Consider the following 19,099-nt stretch of genomic DNA (forward strand, 5'->3'; position numbering starts at 1 on the left):
CTGAGGGAGCCAGTGTACAGCTTCCGGGTCATGTAGCCAGCATGACTAAGCCACTTCTGGCGAACCAGAGCAGCACACGGAAACGCCGTTTACCTTCCCGCCGGAGCGGTACCTATTTATCTATTTGCACTTTAACGTACTTTCGAACTGCTAGGTTGGCAGGAGCAGGGACCGAGCAACAGGAGCTCACCCCATTGCGGGGATTTGAAACGCTGACCCTAGGCTCTGTGGTTTAACCCACAGCACCATCCACGTCCCAATATCCCCTTACTAATAATAATAATAATAATAATAATCCCAGGCTAATAGTTACAGTTCCTACCTTCTCCTCCTCCTCCTTCCAATTTATATACCACCCTTTATCAAAAGATCTCAGGGTGGTGTACAACACTGAAAACACATTACAAGACCTCAGTGATAAAAACACAGTAAAAAGCATATTGACAGACAGCTTAATGGTGAAATATTAGTAATACCCACACTTCTGTAGGACATAGATTATTTAATACCCATGGGCCTGGGTAAAGAGGAATGTTTTTGCCTGGTGTCTAAAGACATGTAATGATGGTACCAGGCGAGCCTCCCTTGGGGAGAGCATTCCACAACCAAGGAGCCACCACAGAAAAGGCTTGTTCCTTGTTTCCAACCCCCCTCCCCAATCTCTTTGGCCTTCACTTTAGTGAAGCATTGCAGGTATGCTCATATGAACCTGCCCAGGTTCTGTTCTACCAAGACCATGGAAGTTCCATGGCAGTTGGAGTCTTAGAATGACAGAAGTAACAGGAGATAAACATTATCCCAGGACCCTTCTTGCTCTGTACTTTACCTGCCCCCACCTCCTGTGTAATTCTAGGGCAAGGCAAAGATTGGGTTAAAGGGAAATACAAGCAAAGCCTGTCCTAACTTAGGCCCAATGTCTGTGCACAGGGCCATAGGTTTTTCACTTTCCCTCCTCCACATTGTGCTGCTCTTCATTGTCCATGCATCTCATGGCTGGATGATGACTGATTCTCAAGTAGACGAGTATCATGCTGGCCTCTGGACCATCTGCTCAGAAAAATTTGGATGCAAGCCCCTGAGACCTCATGATGGTATGGTAGATGGGGCGAAACAAAAATCAGTATTGTGGTTTTGTTTGACATATGAATGTAGAATATACCATTTTTTTTGCTCTATAAGACTCACTTTTTCCCTCCTAGAAAGTAAGGTGAAATGTGTGTGCGTCTTATGGAGCGAGTGCAGGCTGCATAGCTATCCCAGAAGCCAGAACAGCAAGATTGGATTCCTTGAGCATTAACCTGTGCCCTGCTTTCTCCTTTTTGGGGGTGTCTGAACACTGTAGGGGACATAGTTCCCGCTCTGACATCATGTAGGATTGACAGAGAGCCATAGCTGTCAACTTTCAGATTTGAAAATAAGGGATCAGCATTCTCAAAAATAAGGGATCAGCAGCATAGCTGTAAACTTTTGGATTTGAAAATAAGGGATCAGCAGCCTCACTTGTCCCGGAGACAGTCTACGGGATATCTAACAATCCGGGATAGCAGCGGGAAATGGCACTGAAATAAGGGAATTTCCTGCAAAAAAAGGGAAGGTTGACAACTATGCAGAGAGCCAAGCCACTGTATTGGAAGAGGTAAAACATAACTAGCTGTATTATCCGGTTTGCATCCTCTAACTTCTCTGCCTAGTGCCACCTGTTGGTTCATGCCTGTACAACTAATGTCTCCATCTTCTACTGTTGCCTGGGTTTTGGCTTCATGCTTGTTTGCTGCTGCGTCGCTTACCACGATGCCCAGGACTCTGTCTCACCCAAAGCAGCAAAAAGCTTGCCCAAAGGTCCTAGCCGCTTATCGGAAAACAACACAGACACAATGCCGTATTCACCGTACATTTGAAGCACTGTGGTGCCGCTTTCAAAAGCCATGGCTTCCCCCAAATAATTCTGGGAGCTGTGGTTTGTTGTTATGGGTGCTGAGTGCTGTTAGGAGACTCCCTCTTCCCCTCCCAGACTTGCAGTTCCCAGAGTTTCCTGAGAAGAGTAACTGATTGTTAAACCACTCTGAGAATATCCTGTCTTAAATCTCAGGCACTACAAATGTTAGAAATCCTCCCTCTCTCTTAAAGCTGGCAATCTGTGGATTATGGTTCATCCTTTGCCAGCCCCCTTGCCCCTCTTCCCACCTCTATGGAGAGATATGCATCTAAGTCCTACATGTTTTTGCATGGGAGATACACATGTTCTCCCTTTACACCACATTATTTCAAATACCACACCTCGTTTTGAGTGCTCCAGGTCTAAATTTCGTAGGAAAGGGAACTGCTTTGTATAATGACAAGCTCCCACTGGGTTTTTCTTGGGGGAGGGGGGCAGGAACCCTGGGAAATATATTTGTTTAATCTGTGTCGTTATGAATTGATTCAGACCCATTGCCGACCACACCCCACAACTAGAGAGCCATAGAATAAAATCTTTGTTGCCCCACCTTTCCAGTTAGCCAAACCTCCACTCCTCCCCACCTTTGGATGATGGAAGAGAAGAATAACTTTCACAAAATTCCCCCTTTTTCTTTTAGTGCACCTGGACCTCATACGAAGCTTCATGGTGCTAGCAACACTTGCATCTGTCTCAGCTATGCTATGGGCAGTGGAATGGGACCACATCATCCACTGCAACTATTGCTTTCCTCCCAAATCCCTGATTACTTCCATCTTCAACTTCCTTGCAGGTACCATTGTGAACTGAATAAATTTTAGGTGGGCGTTGTTTGCATCCTATCGCTTTTTGCGTGGAGTTTGCTTTGGTCTGGTGCTCTGGTGCAAGCCAATGATTCGTGTGAGAGCACGAAACTCCCCCCCCCCCAGTTTTTTTGGTCTGTCACTCTGTCGCGATGGCAGACAAAAAGGGGGGATATTCCAGGGTCCAATCAGAAGCTGGGGTGGCTTCTGTAATTCCAGGATGTCCTGCTCAAAACGAGACAGTTGAAGGGTGTGGACTACACGTTCCTGTGGGCCACCATTTTGTCTGCAGTATATGAAGCTTTTTGGAGCAGCTATTTGGCATTTTGGAGTGCACATCTCTATTTCTCCACAATTTCTGAATCAGCAGACGTTGTGCAAGCCCTGCACTGCTGCTGTATTGCAGCGGTGGACTGGATGAGGGTCAATAGACCCTGTGGGTGGGTGGTTCCTGGGTCTGCAAGATGGGCCCATTGCCTGTTCTGACATGGTTTCCATCCCTCTAAGGAAGCAGGTACAGAGCTGGAGGGTACTCTCCTGTATACATACCTGCCATTAGAGGCCCAAATGACCCCTGTGGCTGGGAGTGTCTTTTGCCAGCTTCGTCTGGCATGCCAGCTATGGCTATAACTGGAGAATGCAGTGGCTGGACTGCTGATTGGGGCAGATGGCCATTGGCCAGTAGCATTTGACACTTTGGCTAAGACACCAGCGGTATGGTATGGGGTCAGTTTCCTGGTTCTTGTGCTGAAAGCTGGGCTCCAGGATACCTTAAAGACGGTTTGAGACCTTATTTCCCAACTCAGTCAAGGCTGTCTCCCATGCTATGGAGGTCCAAGTAGATTCAGCTAGATGGCGGTCTCATGCTGTGGAACGCTCTTCTAGCAGAGATCTGGCAAGCATCCTCATTTTTGACTTTCAGGTGTCTCTTGAATATGTTTTTGTGCCAGCAAGGCCTTTACAGCAATGTGATTTTTGTTTAGTCCATCCCCTTAATGACCATCTCTGTTAGTTTCTGTGAACACCACTGGGCAGCGTGTCAGTACAATCTCAATACAAACCCAGTTTCTGTACATAGGTACAGTGTTGATCCCTTGGAACAACCTTGGACAATAAATCAGCAGGAATTTCATTACCTGGCATGTAGGACACCATTACGAGTCCTTTCTGAACACATTCTCTAACATGTTGCAGCTTCAATTGCAAGTGCTTCATGCTTTGCTTACAACCTGTGCTGGAAACTCTGCTGGATGAAGAATGTGCCTGAGGCCTTATCAAAGGCTCAGGTCGTTATTCGTCGGGAGGCAATTCCGAACGGCTTGGGGGAAGAAAATGAGCTTTATCAGCTTGGCCGAGCGGAGATCCCGACAATCTCTACATATATATGGTGCTTTTATGTTTTAAAGGTGCCTTGATATTTAACGAGACAGGAATACCTCTATTAATCAAACAATCAATTAATTCCACAGGAATCTTTGTGCTGGTTGCTGTGGTGGTGTTTCACATCAAAGTCAACCAGTTATCAACAACTGTGCCTCCTCCTAAGAAATGGGCTTTCTACTTAAGCTGTGGCATCTGCATCCTGTGTTTCTTGACAGGTGAGTGTGAAGGGATGAACATTATTCCTGAAAGGCTAAGATTAATATTGTGAAATCTCCTGTGTTGGTATGTCACTCTCTGGCGGGCCAAAGATAGGAAAGGGAGCCAAATCGGCTCTGTAGGCTGCTAGGGTACACAGGAAACACCCCCAATATAAATAAGTCAGAAATTAGATCGTTTAAAAAATATATGGAAAACGTGTATAAATTATATTTATAGCACATTCAAATCATTGTTCCTTTACTAATGTAGCTGAGTCCCTAGTTGCCCAGAAAAGTACCTCGGATTAAGAACTTTGCTTCAGGATGAGAACAGAAATCATGCAGTGGCGGCGCAGTGGCAGCAGGAGGCCCCATTAGCTAAAGTGATACCTCAGGTTAAGAACAGTTTCAGGTTAAGAACGGACCTCCGGAATGAATTACGTTCTTAACCCGAGGTACCACTGTACTGCCATATTTGTGTGTGTGCTTGAGAGATCATATAACACCTCTAGGAAACCGCGGGTGAGGTCAAATGCGTATTTAGAGAAAGATGCCCTTCACTAGGCTGGCAATACACACCTCTTTTTCGTCAGAGGATGAAAGAAAGAGAGGAATAGGGAATGTCAGGTTCAGGTGCCAAATGTGGGCCCCAGGCATCTCTCATTGGCACTGGGCTACATCTCCTCCTCCTCAGAGACATCCCCTCTCCCAAGGCTACACCCTTCACAGCCCCTGCTTCTCCTTCCAAGGGTTTTTGCCTGATTGGAAGGTGTCCTTGAATTGGCCTTGAGAATGCCTCTTGCTTGGCTCAGTGCAGGACAGAGAGGGGTATTTGAGTGTGTGTGGAACCTGCCTCCTTTACAAAGGTAAAATTTACATTACAGTGGAACCTCAGGTTACAGACGCTTCAGGTTACAGATGCTTCAGGTTACAGACTCCGCTAACCCAGAAATAGTACGAACTTTGCTTCAGGATGAGAACCATAGCTGTCAACATTCCCTTTTTTGTGTGGGAAATTCCCTTATTCCAGTGCTGTTTCCCACTGCTTCCTGCTGCTATCCCAGATTGTTAGATATCCTGTAGACTGTCCCTGGGACAGGTGAGGCTGCTGATTTTCAAATCTGAAAGCTGACAACTATGATGAGAACAGAAATCACACGGCGGCGGCAGGGCGGCAGCAGCGGGAGGCCCCATTAGCTAAAGTGGTACCTCAGGTTAAGAACAGTTTCAGGTTAAGAACGGACCTCCAAAACAAATTGCGTTCTTAACCTGAGGTACCACTGTACAGTAGAACCTCACTTTGCGAACATAATCCATTCCGGAAGTCCGGAAGTTCAACTTCCGAAACATTTGAAAACCAAGGATCAAAGGGCTGTCAGCAAGTTCAATGGGGGAAATTGAGAAAGCCATTCGACTTCCGAGGTGCATTCGAAAACAGAAGCATTCACTTCACGGTTTTCAACATTCGGCTTCCAAAACAGAAGAGACATTGAAAAACTGAGGTTTGACTGTAGTTGCTCTGCCTCTTTTGCCTCTGGTCCAGCCCACCACCGGCATGTTGCTCAGAAAGGACTGTGGCCCTCTGTCTGAAAAGGTTTGCCCGCCCCAGGCTTAATATGTAATATGCAGCTATGCTGAGGTTCCCATCTGTCTAAGGTCTGCCGCTCTCCAGGCACCTCAAGTTAACATAAGAACCTGCTGGGTAGGGCAATGGAAAACTAGCCCTGCTGTACATCAGGGAGGGCTATGTGGAGAGAGTCTCTTCCTTTAAATTCCTAGGAGTTTATCTCAGTGAAGACCTTACTTGGAAAATCAATACAACCCAGGTGGTTAGGAAAGCCCAACAGAGGCTCCATCTCCTCAGAGTATTGCGAAAGAACAATGTCAATCAACATTTGATGATCTCCTTCGACTGGTCCATAATAGAAAGTGTCCTTTCATACTGCATCACGGTGTGCTATGCTGGTTTGACCTCAACTGATAGGAAGTGCCTACAGAGGGTGGTGAATACAGCACAAGATATTATGGGCTGTCCCGTAAATCCACTGGATGACATTGAGGAAGAACGTTGCCTCAAGAGAGAGAGGAAAATTCTTAGGGATGATTCACACCCTGGCTGGCACTTTCTTGATCTCCTGCCCTCGGGCAGAAGATATAGAAGCATGATTAGTCACACCAACAGTGTAAAGAACAGCCAGTGTGGTGTAGTGGTTAAGAGCGGTAGTCTCGTAATCTGGGGAACCGGGTTCGCGTCTCCGCTCCTCCACGTGCAGCTGCTGGGTGACCTTGGGCCAGTCACACTTCTTTGAAGTCTCTCAGCCCCACTCACCTCACAGAGTGTTTGTTGTGGGGGAGGAAGGGAAAGGAGAATGTTAGCCGCTTTGAGACTCCTTAAAGGGAGTGAAAGGTGGGATATCAAATCCAAACTCTTCTTCTTCTTCTTCTTCTTCTTCTTCTTCTTCTTCTTCTTCTTCTTCTTCTATCCGTGGGCTGTTAGGCTGATGAATGAAAAGATAACAACAGGGCAACTGACTTTCGGATTTGGTGGGTGTGCGTCAGTAAGGAGAATTAAGACTAAGAGAGCTGAGTGGGGGATGCTCGTGTAATCTCACTGTATACAAGTTGTACAAGTGACAATAAAGTATTTCATTTCATCTAGTTCAGCATCCTGTTCCCACAGGGGCTAACCAGAGGCCCAGTGGCGTAGTGTGGGTTGTCAGCACCCGGGGCAAGGCAAGTAATTTGCACCCCCTAACCCGTGGATTTGCGCCCCCTAACCCGTGGATTTGCGCCCCCTAACCCTAACCCCCAGATGTTGCGTCCGGTGCGTCCAGCCCCCCCTGCACCACCCACGCTACGCCACTGCAGAGGCCTGCAGGAAACCCGCAAGCAGGATTTGAGCACAAGAGCTCTTTTCCCCTCCTGTGGTTTCCTGCATGGCTATTCAGATGCATGGCTGCCTCCGACAGTGGAGGCAGCGCAATGCCATCATGGCTAGTTGGCTGCCAGAGTGGTGCCCCTTCACCTCACAATAGAGGCAGCCACTGTCTGCTGGTGCTAAACACCTGCGAAGTGCTCCTCACAATTTTAAGCCTCTTTCCACCACTTCTCTCCCAGGTATTTACAACTTCTTGTGCTACAAGTTCTCAGTGTGGGGGACAGGAACGTCAACCACTCACGTTGGCCCGGATATCGAAACACCTGTGCTGCTTCCAGAAAGACATAAGGCTGTGCGGCCTTCTCTGCTCTGAACGAACCAGGTTCTTAATGTCCAAATTCATCTCATCGTGTGCGCATGCTCAGTGGAGGAGCCTCATCCTTGCAGGGCAGTTCACCATCTGCACCAGCTTCTTTGAGATGTCCTCTGCCATGCAGTTGGGAGGACTCTTTGATTTTCTGAACACTTTGGGAACTACCGAAGATCTCCCTTCCTTGCTTTGTGCTACTCAGCAACACTGGAGAACATTTTACTTCAGGAGCACTTTTCTTGATCAATGAAATATTCCTTTTGTTACCTGGACTCTCGTCCCCTATGTTAAACATCCATTCACTCGATATGTTCCTGCTGACTGTACTTCAGTGGATAGACGTGTAACTCCCACCCCATCTATTGCTATTAAATATTCCTTTACTAACCAGAATACTTTCTTGTTATGCCATTGGGATCCTCTCCATTTTGTCTGTGTGATGGTGTGTGTGTGTGTGTGTGTGTAGGGTATATTTATAAATAACTAGGCAGATAGATGGGGACGCGGGTGGCGTTGTGGTCTAAACCACAGAGCCTAGGGCTAGCAGATCGGAAGGTCGGCAGTTCGAATCCCCGCGATGGGGTGAGCTCCTGTTGCTCAGTCCCTGCTCCTGCCCACCTAGCAGTTCGAAAGCACGTCAAAGAACAAGTAGATAAATAGGTACCACTGCAGCAGGAAGGTAAATGGCATTTCCGTGCACTGCTCTGGTTCACCAGAAGCGGCTTAGTCATGCCACATGACCCGGAAGCTGTCTGCGGACAAACGCCAGCTCACTTGGCCAATAAAGCAAAATGAGCACCGCAACCCCAGAGTCGGCCATGACTGGACCTAATGGTCAGGGGTACCTTTAGGCAGGTAATATCTAATATCAAACTTGGGTGAAGAGGGCTGTACATTTGTAGCCAAAATGGGGCCGCTGAGGAATATGAGGAAGTTGGAAGCATGCCTGGAGGATTCTTGAAATTCACAGAAGTATGGGAAAATAATATTTACAAAGTGAGTGAATCACATAATAAAGCATAATACAATATATACAAAAAAAAAATCCGATATAAAATCTGCCCCCCCCCAAAAAAAACCCAAGTACAGTACCAACAAGAAAACCAAATCAATTGTGGAGTTAAAAGGTAAAGGGACCACTGACCATTAGGTCCAATCGTGGTCGACTCTGGGGTTGCGCTGCTCATCTTGCTTTATTGGCCAAGGGAGCTGGCATACAGCTTCTGGGTCATGTGGCCAGCATGACTAAGCCTCTTCTGGCGAACCAGAGCAGCGCACAGAAACGCCATTTACCTTCCCGCCGGAGCGGTACCTATTTATCTACTTGCACTTTGACATGCTTTCGAACTGCTAGGTTGGCAGGAGCAGGGACCGAGCAACAGGAGCTCACCCTGTCGCGGGGATTTGAACCGCCAACCTTCTGATCAGCAAGTCCTAGGCTCTGTGGTTTAACCCACAGCGCCACCCGTGGTTCTTAAATAATTCCCCATCCAAATCAACCCCAATTAAAACAGTTTTCCCTCACAGTTCCTCTTCAGCTGTTTAGTGGAGGGAAGCAGAATCTGGAGCCTTCCAGATATGGCGGGACCACAGCTCCTGTCATCTCTGACCGATGGCCATTCTTGCAGTGGCTGATGGGAGTTGGAGTCCAAAAATAGCTGAGGGCTGATTTAGCCCCTCATTCCCCTGAGTGCCCCCCCCAAAAAAGCAAGAGGCAGGTAGCTGCTACCCGCAGAAAAAAACTGTATTTTAAGGGTACTTTGTTAACAGCACCAGGGTACTTTGTAAGCACAGCACAGAATGTACGGCTCTTGTTATCTTTCCCCTTTGATCTTTGGTTTGCAGATAAGTAACAGTGTGCACCTAGCCTGAGTCTTGATGAGCTTTGAGGGTAAGCTATGTAACTGTCACCCTCTTCTTCTCTCAAGTTCTCCCTCCACCGCTGCAGCTGGAAGGACACTGAGTTGTAATCAGTCATGGTGAATGAGCTCTTCACGGTTCCCTTAAGTGGAGCCCAACCAATCTTCCCAGAGACACACTCTCCTCTCTTTCCTTGATCTAAGAGGAAACCTAAACTACAGTTCCCACCAGCCCCAGTAAGCATGCCTAATGGCCAGGGATGATAGGAGTTGTAGTTCAGAAACACCTGGAGAACCAAAGGTTCTCCCACATCTGGCCTAAGGGTTGAGCAAAGAGCCCTGTTAGTGAAAGGGGCCAAGTTGGTGAAGGATGGCTTAGCATTATGCACAGACCAGACCTGCATCCTTATTGCCCATTGAACCTTTGGTGATTGAATTCCAGCTCCACACAAGTACTGGTGATTCAGCTGATTCATTGACAGCATTCCATGGAACACCCTGGCAGGACTGCTTTAGATAAGCCTACAGGAGGCTTTCTCTTAGGACAAGGGAAGGGAAGAGTGTGCATCTGTGTCGAGACTGTCTCAGCTCCACTTAAGGCAGTGGTTCTCAACCTGTGGGTCCCCAGATGTTTTTGGACTATAACTCCCATCATCCCTGAGCTCTGGCCTTGCTAGCTAGGGGTGATGGGAGTCGTAGTTCAACATCTGGGGACCCACAGGTTGAGGAAGGTTGACTTAAGAGAACAGTAAACAGCCAATTGACCAAGTATAACTCGGTGTCCTTCCACCTGACGTGGGGGATTCACAGAATCTCCACCCCCTGTTCTAGGTGTTCCAGACTAAACTTCCAAGCTGGCTGGGGCTGATGGGAATTGTAGTCCAAGACATCTGCTGGATTGCAGTCCATGTAGACATTGCAGAGCATTGGGTTAAACATGCCTAAGGCAGCCTCCCATGTTACTTAGCAATGACCTGGCATCTCAAAGGTGGTTCAGTCATAACTTCTTGAGAAGCATTCCATACTGCTCTGTTCCAGAAGCAGAATGGAAGTTCCATGGCAGTTGGAGGCCAGAGTGGAGGGAGGCGTATAAAACTGCCACCCTTGGCAAGAACTGGGTGCTGCTATCCCCATGGTGGGGTGGAGGGTGTCCCTCCTGTTCCAGACCTCCCTGGCCAGCTCCCCTCTATCTGTCTAAGGCTGCAGTTGAGGCAAAAGGAAGATTAGTTTGGAAGGAAATCGTGGAGATGCCATTCGTGGCCTCGGGTCCTTTCTACAGAAGCACCAGCATTATCTTTTCCATGATTAATTTTCTGCAACTCGTCATTGCCCATGCATCTCCCACCTGGACTTCCTATATTGCAGATGTGGACCATTTTGTTATAGGACTCTGGCTCCTCTGCTCAGACAAATATGGATGCCAACCCACAGGAACTCGTGATGGTATGGTATATGGCGGGGTTAGGGAACTGTTGTTAGCTCAACCTTTTCAGCAACCTTGGGGGGTGGCACATGTGGGTGGGGCCAGAGGCAAAAGTGGTTGGGGCACCATGTTATCTTTGTACAAGAGCCTAGCTTCTACAGACACCTGCACATCCCTCTCTGACCTCCATCCAGGCATGCAAAAAGGTGTTATACATGTTCAATGACAAATTGCAGCCGGGGGTGAGGGTGGGATATCCAAGAAAGATGCAAACCAGGACCCAGCAGGATGCTGACCTGTGAAGAGAATCTGAAGGCCAGATGGAAAGGGTTGAAGGGCCATATTTTGCCCCTGGGCTTGACATTTCAAACCAGGACCCAATATATAAGGTGCAACGAAAACCAATATTGTTGTTATATTAACATATGAAAGTAGACCTGCGTCATTTGAGCATGCATTTGAAAGTATGAGAGAGAATAGGGGCAGCATTTTCCTTTGCAAAATAAAGGTCTTGATCAGGTGTGGGGAACAGCCCCAACAAGCATGGCCAATGACTAGGGATGGTGGGAGTTAAGCAACTTCTGGAGGCATGACGCTTCCCCACACTTGCTCTAGAGGTCTGTCCTCAAATGTTTTGCTACTCTAATTAGCTGCAGTATATGGTCTGTCCTCCCAGCATCCCTTGCAATGTCCCAAAGGATGTTGGGGGCACAACTCTTGGATTTCATGGGACTTTGCCAATGCATGTACAAATACTCTGGTGCTGAGCAGCTCCTTCCTACTTTTAAAACTCAAATGCAATCTGGGGCCCAAGTTGTTTACCCTTTCTGCATTAATGTTGGAGCAGCCATGTCATTGAACTGAACTCGGTTTCCCATCAGCCCCAAACAGCATAGCAGGCCAACAGTCAGAGATGAATGGGACCTGGATTCTAACAACATCTGGAGGGCAAGATATTGGCTGCCCCTGCATTGATGTAAGCACCTTGAATTGGGCTCAGAAGCAAATGGGATGCCAGTGCAGATGCTTCAGGATAGGTGTAATATGGGTCCTCGCAGGCATCCCAGATGACATTTGGCACAAGTTGCAGCCTCTGAGCCATCTTCAAGGGGAGCCCCACATAGAGTGCATTGCAGTAGTCCAATCTGGAATTTACCAGGAATAGAATGCAGTTACTCAGTCATTTCTGTCTGTAGCTGGCAAACCATCTAGAACTTGAAATAGGGATGCATACATTTGAATCATACGCATCTCCAAATAAGAAAGGTACACAAGTTATTCTATTGCACATTATACAATGGGCACGGTAACTTCTGAGTGTTCCCTGGGAAGAGGGACCATTGGTTAAAGCTCACTGCCATTTATAGCTCTGTGGGAGAATCGGGGTCTCCTAACAACTTTCACCATCCTAAATGAGCTACACTTCCCAGGATGCTCTGTGGGAAGCCATGACAGTTTAAAATGGTGTCACAGTAGTTTAAATGTATAGTGTAGATGGGTTCTTACAAAGATGAATCCATTTCAATGGGTCTGCTCTTAGTAGGGTCAGCACTGGGATGTAACCCATACTTTCCAACTGAAAATCAATTGTATATTCCATGTGAAGTCACTGAATTTGTTCTGTTTGAAGTAGCACCAAAGGAACAAGCAAGTGTAAAGGCCAAATGATAGATCCGACCAATTTCCCCATGAGTACAAACTGATGTGGCTGTGACCAGGCTCTTGCAAGGGGGAAGAAAAGGCTGGGAATTCGCCTCCGTTTTCACAATATCTTTCCTTTTTATCTCTCTCTCCTTATAGTATCCCTGAATATCACCCGGATCTTCATGATACTTGCTCTCATTATGTCCTTCGCAGCTTTGGCATTATCAATGCCATGGGAGTGGATTGTTCGCTGCTCCTCTCCCTTTCTTAGCAGACCTCTGCTTATTTCCATCTTCAGCTTCATTGCAGGTATCATGGAAAGTGCATAAATATACATATGACAAAGCTGTAATTTGTGACAGGCACTGTGAGTTGAAAGGAGCCTCCCTGTTCCCCTCAAGGAGCTGCAATTCCCAGAGTTCCCTGGGAAGAGGGATTGATATGGTATGACAAATGCAAGGTGTGGATGTGGCCAAAATTGTACCGCATAACAATATTACTTTAATAACAATTTATTAAATTAAATTTATTATCGTGTTTTTAATATTCTCCTGGGAACCACCCAGAGTGGTTGGGGATTATAAATAAATATCTGGTTATAAATATCTGGTTATAAATATCTGGCTGAGTTTCCCCAGCCACTCTGGGCAGCTCCCAACAGAATATTAAAAACACCAAACATTAAAAACGTCCCTAAACAGGGCTTCCTTCAGATGCCTTTTAAAAGTCAGATAGTTGTTTATTTCCTTGACATCTGTTTGGAGGGCATTCCACAGGGTGGGCGCCACTACCAAGAAGGTGCTCTGCCTGGTTCCCTGTAAACTTGCAGTGAGGGAACCGCCAGAAGGCCATGGAGCTGGACCTCGGTGTCCGGGCAAAACAATGGGGGTGGAGACGCTCCTTCAGGTACACAGGACTGAGGCCGTTTAGGGCTTTCAAGGTCAGCACCAACAGTTTGAATTGTGCTCAGAAATGTACTGGGAGCCAACATAGGTCTTTCAGGACCGGTGTTATATGGTCTCAGTGGCCGCTCCCAGTCACCAGTCTAGCTGGAGATGCAACTGTTTTTAGGGAAGAGCAGTGAAACATCTCTTCCTCCTCTGGGGAGTGGCAGGAATAGTTCTGTGCACTATGGCTTCCACAACCACCTCAGTTTATTCTGAGGTCTGCAAACTGCTGTCCTTGCCCCTTTGGTCCAGAATTGGTCCGACGTGACAGCATGGAACCAATTTTGCAGCTCCAGTGACACAGTATGGCTCCTGGCAGTCCTGTTTCCATGTGCCACTTTCCTCCAGGGCTTCATCACCTGCAATGGGGAATCTTCCTCCTCCCTGTGCCACTGTTCCAGGACAGTTGACTCTGCTGTGTTGAGAAATTCCACATCTTGGCCAGTAGCTTGAAATGTGAATAGGTGGACCTCAAGGTGCTGTACCTTCTCTTCCAACGAGGAAGACAGCTTGCAGTTGCTGCAGGTGTAGCTTTGTGCCTTTGTTGGGTTTGTTGGATTAAGTTGCTCACTTGGAGCTGTCCGCGATCCAGAAATCCACACACCCCACCCCACATTGGTCCTGTCATCAGACCAGAACACAGCATAATCTCACTGAAGGCTTTTGCCAGGCTGCCACAGGTTAGATTTTATTGTGTAGATCTGGAAGCTCGGTGCCAGAGGCGTGATGTCAGCATCACTCCATGGATAGAGGCCAGCAGAGCTCTGTTGGGCTGGCAGGGGTGGGGAGACCTATGTCCCATCCAACCTCCACCTCACCCCAGTTTCAGCAAAGGGTTGAATTGCAGCCTTACCTTTTTGAAAAAGCAGCATTCTAAGGGTCATGTATAATATAAAGCACATCTTAAACAGAACAGTTTTGATAATTTTTAAAATGTTGGCGGAGGAAAGGTGAAATTAGCCCCCTGAGAGGCTGAATTTGAGCCAAGGGCCATCAGTAAGAAGGTCCTGTCTGTCAGATTCACATTTTTCCAATCTTTCAGTTCACCCCATTTCTGTATCAGCTTGTGTTGCTGTTTTTTTAATCATGAAAATTCATGAGCAAACATCTTTTGCAAAAAAAATTCCCCAAACATAACACATTTGGGTATTTTCTGCCCCTTCCATTAATACAAGCACTTTCATGCACACTCTGCCTCAAAACTACTTAGGGACCATGCATTAGAGTTTAAGAATTCCCCCCTCTTTCAGGTTTCTAATAATATCATACAGAGGCCAGAGGTGGGGAACCTGTGGCTCTCCAGATTTTGTTGGACTTCAGCCCCAACCAGCTCCAGCCGGCATGGCCCACAGTCAAGGATTATGGGAGCTGGAGTTAAACAACAGATTTCTCCATCATTTATCAAAATGGAATTCTAAGTATCTCCTTTGTGTTTTGTAGCAATCTGTTCGCTAATTGCTGTGGTGGTATTTGGGCTCCAAGTTGATCGGAAGTCAGACTCTGCACATCCTTCTGGGAAATTTGCTTTTTACTTAAGCTGTTTCACCTCTGCTTTTTCCTTCTTGGCAGGTAAGTATCAGTGGGGGGGCTTCTTCATCATCATCTTCTTCTCCTTCTCCTTCTTCAAATTTATATACTGCACTATACCCGGAGGTCTCAGGGCAGTTCACAGAATAAAATCACAATATAAATCATAGACCGCACCATCAATTATATTCCTTTCCTTGTAGGAAACTGTGTTGCTCACTGTGGTGGTTGAGAAGTCTAAGATTTTGACTTTTTGCTTTATCTATGCCTTCTCTTTCATGTGCTTCTAGTTTCAGCGTTCCCCATGAAGAAGGATTGATTGTTTAACTACTCTGGGAGCTGTAGCTCTGGGAGGGGAATAGAGGGTCTCCTAGCAGCTCTCAGCACCCTTAACAAACTACAGCTCCCAGAATCCTTTGGGAGAAGCCATGCCTATTTATAATGGTATGATACTGCTTTAAATAGATGGTGTGAATGTGGCCTTGAACATAACAAGGAGCCCATTGTATACCTTTGACACTGTACCTATTTATAACTCACAAGGGGCTCTTTCCTTGGGCATAAGTGTTCTAAAATGGTGAAATGTACTTGTGTAGATCATCTTTATTTTAGTGGGGCTTGAGCAGGAGATTTTCCTAATGAATTGCTGCCAATTTTGCAGGCTTATTGGTCTGCTATGTGGTTCCCTTGTTGTTGGTTAGTCGTTTAGTCGTGTCCGACTCTTCGTGACCCCATGGACCAGAGCACGCCAGGCACTCCTGTCTTCCACTGCCTCCCGCAGTTTGGTCAAACTCATGTTTGTAGCTTCGAGAACACTGTCCAACCATCTCATCCTCTGTCGTCCCCTTCTCCTTGTACCCTCAGTCTTTCCCAGCATCAGGGTCTTTTCCACGGAGTCTTCTCTTCTCATGAGGTGGCCAAAGTATTGGAGCCTCAGCTTCAGGATCTGTCTTTCCAGTGAGCACTCAGGGCTGATTTCCTTCAGAATGGATAGGCTTGATCTTCTTGCAGTCTGTGGGACTCTCAAGAGTCTCCTCCAGCACCATAATTCAAAAGCATCAATTCTTCGGCAATCAGCCTTCTTTATGGTCCAGCTCTCACTTCCATACATCACTACTGGGAAAACCATAGCTTTAACTATATGGACCTTTGTCAGCAAGGCGATGTCTCTGCTTTTTAAGATGCTGTCTAGGTTTGTCATGGCTTTTCTCCCAAGAAGCAGGCATCTTTTAATTTCGTGGCTGCTGTCACCATCTGCAGTGATCATGGAGCCCAAGAAAGTAAAACCTCACACTGCCTCCATTTCTTCCCCCTCTATTTGCCAGGAGGTGATGGGAACAGTGGCCATGATTTTAGTTTTTTTGATGTTGAGCTTCAGACCATATTTTGCGCTCTCCTGTTTCACCTTCATTCAAAGGTTCTTTAATTCCTCCTCACTTTCTGCCATCAGAGTTGTATCATCTGCCAATGACTGCTGTCTCATTTTTGCATCTGCCTCTGACTGCTGCCCTGGCGATTGAGGGGGCCAGTGTCATGTGATGTGCTCATGCCATGCATGAATGCATGCTGTGCAATGTGCCGACATCACTCACACATGCTGTGCAATGTGCTGACATGTCATGCACAAGGGACATGAACACACCGTACTGCCTGCCCACATGGCATGCACACGGTTGCTGCATAATATTGAGGGGGCCCGGTCCCCTCCTTGAATTTTTTTTCGGGGGGGGGGGGCAGCCTCAGCTCCCCTGCCCTTCCCCCAGATGGCACCCCTGCTACATGTGAAGAACAGCTTCTGCTGATGTTTCCAAGCGGTTGCTATTTTAGGATGGGATTCAATCACATACTAACAAGTTCAGTAAAAGCTGGTCTGGTCGTCTTTTGCAACAAACCAGCTTCTCCCAAAGACCAGACTTTTGGTGATAAGAAAATTGATGGGCAAAATGCAGCATAAACATCATCTCAGCTCCCTGCAAACAAATCAGCATAAATGCTAACTCAGTAGCCAACATCACCTGATCTCCCTGAAAACAAATCTCGATGAATGTCCTGTTAGGATATTTCCGTTCCACCTTAAAAGGGAGCAGGATGTTTGTGTCACAGCCTGCGCATTTCCTGTCTCACAGGATGTTTATGTTGTGTCTTTGCTTTTGTTTTCTCTCTCTCTGCCGGAAACTCTCAAGCAGGCAGTCACGTTTTTCTTTGTTCTGATCAACGCAGAATAAACTTCTATATAATGCTCTCCTGTGTGCATCTTTCGCTGTGCAAACTCTACTGATAAGAGCGTGCATCAGTTCTGGAATGTGCCAAAGCTATTTCTGGAGCTCATGTCGCTAATTGCTGATACTGCGTGTCTGTGGGAGATCGATGGGCGTCCGGAGACGACGTGGAGTCAAGATGGACTATGTCTCCCTGGCAGTATCCCAACATGTCCTAGAGCAAGTTGCTGGGAATATCAAGTGGGGAGTATGCTCTTGTGCTTGATGGTTTCTCCTAGGCCTTTGGTTGGCCACTCTCAGAACAGGATGGTGGACTGATCCAGCACACCTTTTCTTACTTCCTTATGCTCAATACACAGTTCATTTGGAAGTGCCCTGAGTGTTCCTCACAATTTCTAACGGAAATACATTATTATGCACAGCGCAAAAGAGGAGAATGTGAGACCTCCTCCATGTTATAAAATATTTCGGTTGCTGTGTTTGCATGTGGTAATGGGAGCTGCCACGTTAACTGGAATACGGCAACTTAAGGAAAAATAAGTTCTGATGTAATTCGACCACTACATAGGAGGTTGGGTTTTATAGTAATGCTGGTTTTTTGTTATGTAATAAAAGAAAGCAAAAGAAACAATTTCCAATTTCTTTTTGCTGCTTTCTCTTCCAGCTGTTTACAATGGTTTGGTCCACAAGTTTTCACTCTGGGAGGTTGCAAGCTCAGGACGTGTTGAAGATACGCAAAAGCCGGAGGAGACAGCCTAGAAGCCAAGGCCTGCGAGCTCCATCGCTCTCCGAAGAAAGTGGACTCTAAACCCCCAGACCTATTTGCTCCATGAACATGTGAAGCTGTGAAGTGACCTCAAGCAGGGCAGGTCACAATCTTCATCTCCTTTGAGATCTCCTCTGCCTGGACTCATTTTGACATGGCAATCCATCAGAAAAACTTCTTTTTGCCTACAACACTTTGGACACTGCTGAGTAATCCCTTTGTGTCTCAGTGCTGCTCAGTAATCCTGGAAAGAGCATTACTTGGGGAGATATTTTTCCTCTTCAGTGAAATACCCCTCTCCCACCTGAACTCCTCTTTGTTAAAATCAATCAATATATTTCTCTTGGCAGAACTCATATGGACACATATTTCTAATGTTTAGATTGCATTATATTTTATAAATATAATTCCCAGGCATGTGGTTTATTGTATGGTTCATGTAGGTGCAGTTTCAATTTTTTAATGGTGTGTTATTTTGAAATTCACAATTAACATGCAAACACCACGTCACTAGTGCAACCACTTTGCCAGTTCCCATGCAGTCTATCTACCAGTGGCGTAGTGTGGGGGTGCAGGGGGGGCCGGCTGCACCGGGCGCAACATCTGGGGGGGGCGCTCGCACTCGCAGCTCTCTGCCCCTACCTGGCTCACTCACTCTCTCTCACTGCAGTGCGAATCCGATCCGAGCCGCCGGGTCACCGCCCACTGTGGAGGGGAGGGTGCCAGGCATGAGGTGCGGTGCGGAGAGAGAGCGAGGGACTATCTGGGGGAGGGACAGTGCAGCAGGGGGGGGCGCAAATTACTTGCCTTGCCCCGGGTGCTTACAACCCATGCTACGCCACTGCTATCTACCCATAGGAGCCAACTCCTAAGGGCTGTGGTGCCTTCACATCTTCAATAAGTGTTGAATTAGGACCTGGGAAAGCAGGGTTCATATCCCCACTTGGCCATGAAGCTCTCTGGGTCACCTTGGGCCAGTCCCTGCCTTTTAGTCTAACCTACCTTGCAGGATTTTTGTGGGGATTACTTGAGGAGGGGGAGAACCATGTGTACGACCTTAAGCTCCTTGAAGGAAAAGATGAGATATAAATGCAACAAACAAATATGGATGGGTGGATTCAGTTGGTTCCCATTTTATTGTGGAAAC

General features: G+C 46.9%; 1 protein-coding gene across 1 annotated transcript; it reads left to right on the top strand.

Annotated features, from left to right (window-relative positions):
* The first annotated feature begins 327 nt into the window (after window positions 1–327).
* LOC310684602 (uncharacterized protein) lies at window positions 328–18,373 on the top strand. Its single transcript, XM_083455989.1, has 6 exons — window positions 328–1,091; window positions 2,577–2,729; window positions 4,209–4,337; window positions 12,650–12,802; window positions 14,881–15,009; window positions 17,851–18,373. Exons 1-6 carry the CDS (start codon window positions 914–916, stop codon window positions 17,943–17,945), a joined length of 837 nt encoding a protein of 278 aa, XP_083312115.1. The 5' UTR covers window positions 328–913; the 3' UTR covers window positions 17,946–18,373.
* Window positions 18,374–19,099: the final 726 nt, after the last annotated feature.

Source organism: Podarcis tiliguerta (genome assembly GCF_965153285.1).
Source record: "Podarcis tiliguerta genome assembly, chromosome: 8".
NCBI lineage: Eukaryota > Metazoa > Chordata > Lepidosauria > Squamata > Lacertidae > Podarcis > Podarcis tiliguerta.

Excerpts from the sequence above, each read along its gene's own strand:
- LOC310684602 (XM_083455989.1), top strand. The coding sequence starts at position 914 with ATGTCTGTGCACAGGGCCATAGGTTTTTCACTTTCCCTCCTCCACATT. Across the intron at positions 1,092-2,576 it reads GCCCCTGAGACCTCATGATG|TGCACCTGGACCTCATACGA; the intron begins GTATGGTAGATG and ends TTTTTCTTTTAG. Across the intron at positions 2,730-4,208 it reads CATCTTCAACTTCCTTGCAG|GAATCTTTGTGCTGGTTGCT; the intron begins GTACCATTGTGA and ends TTAATTCCACAG.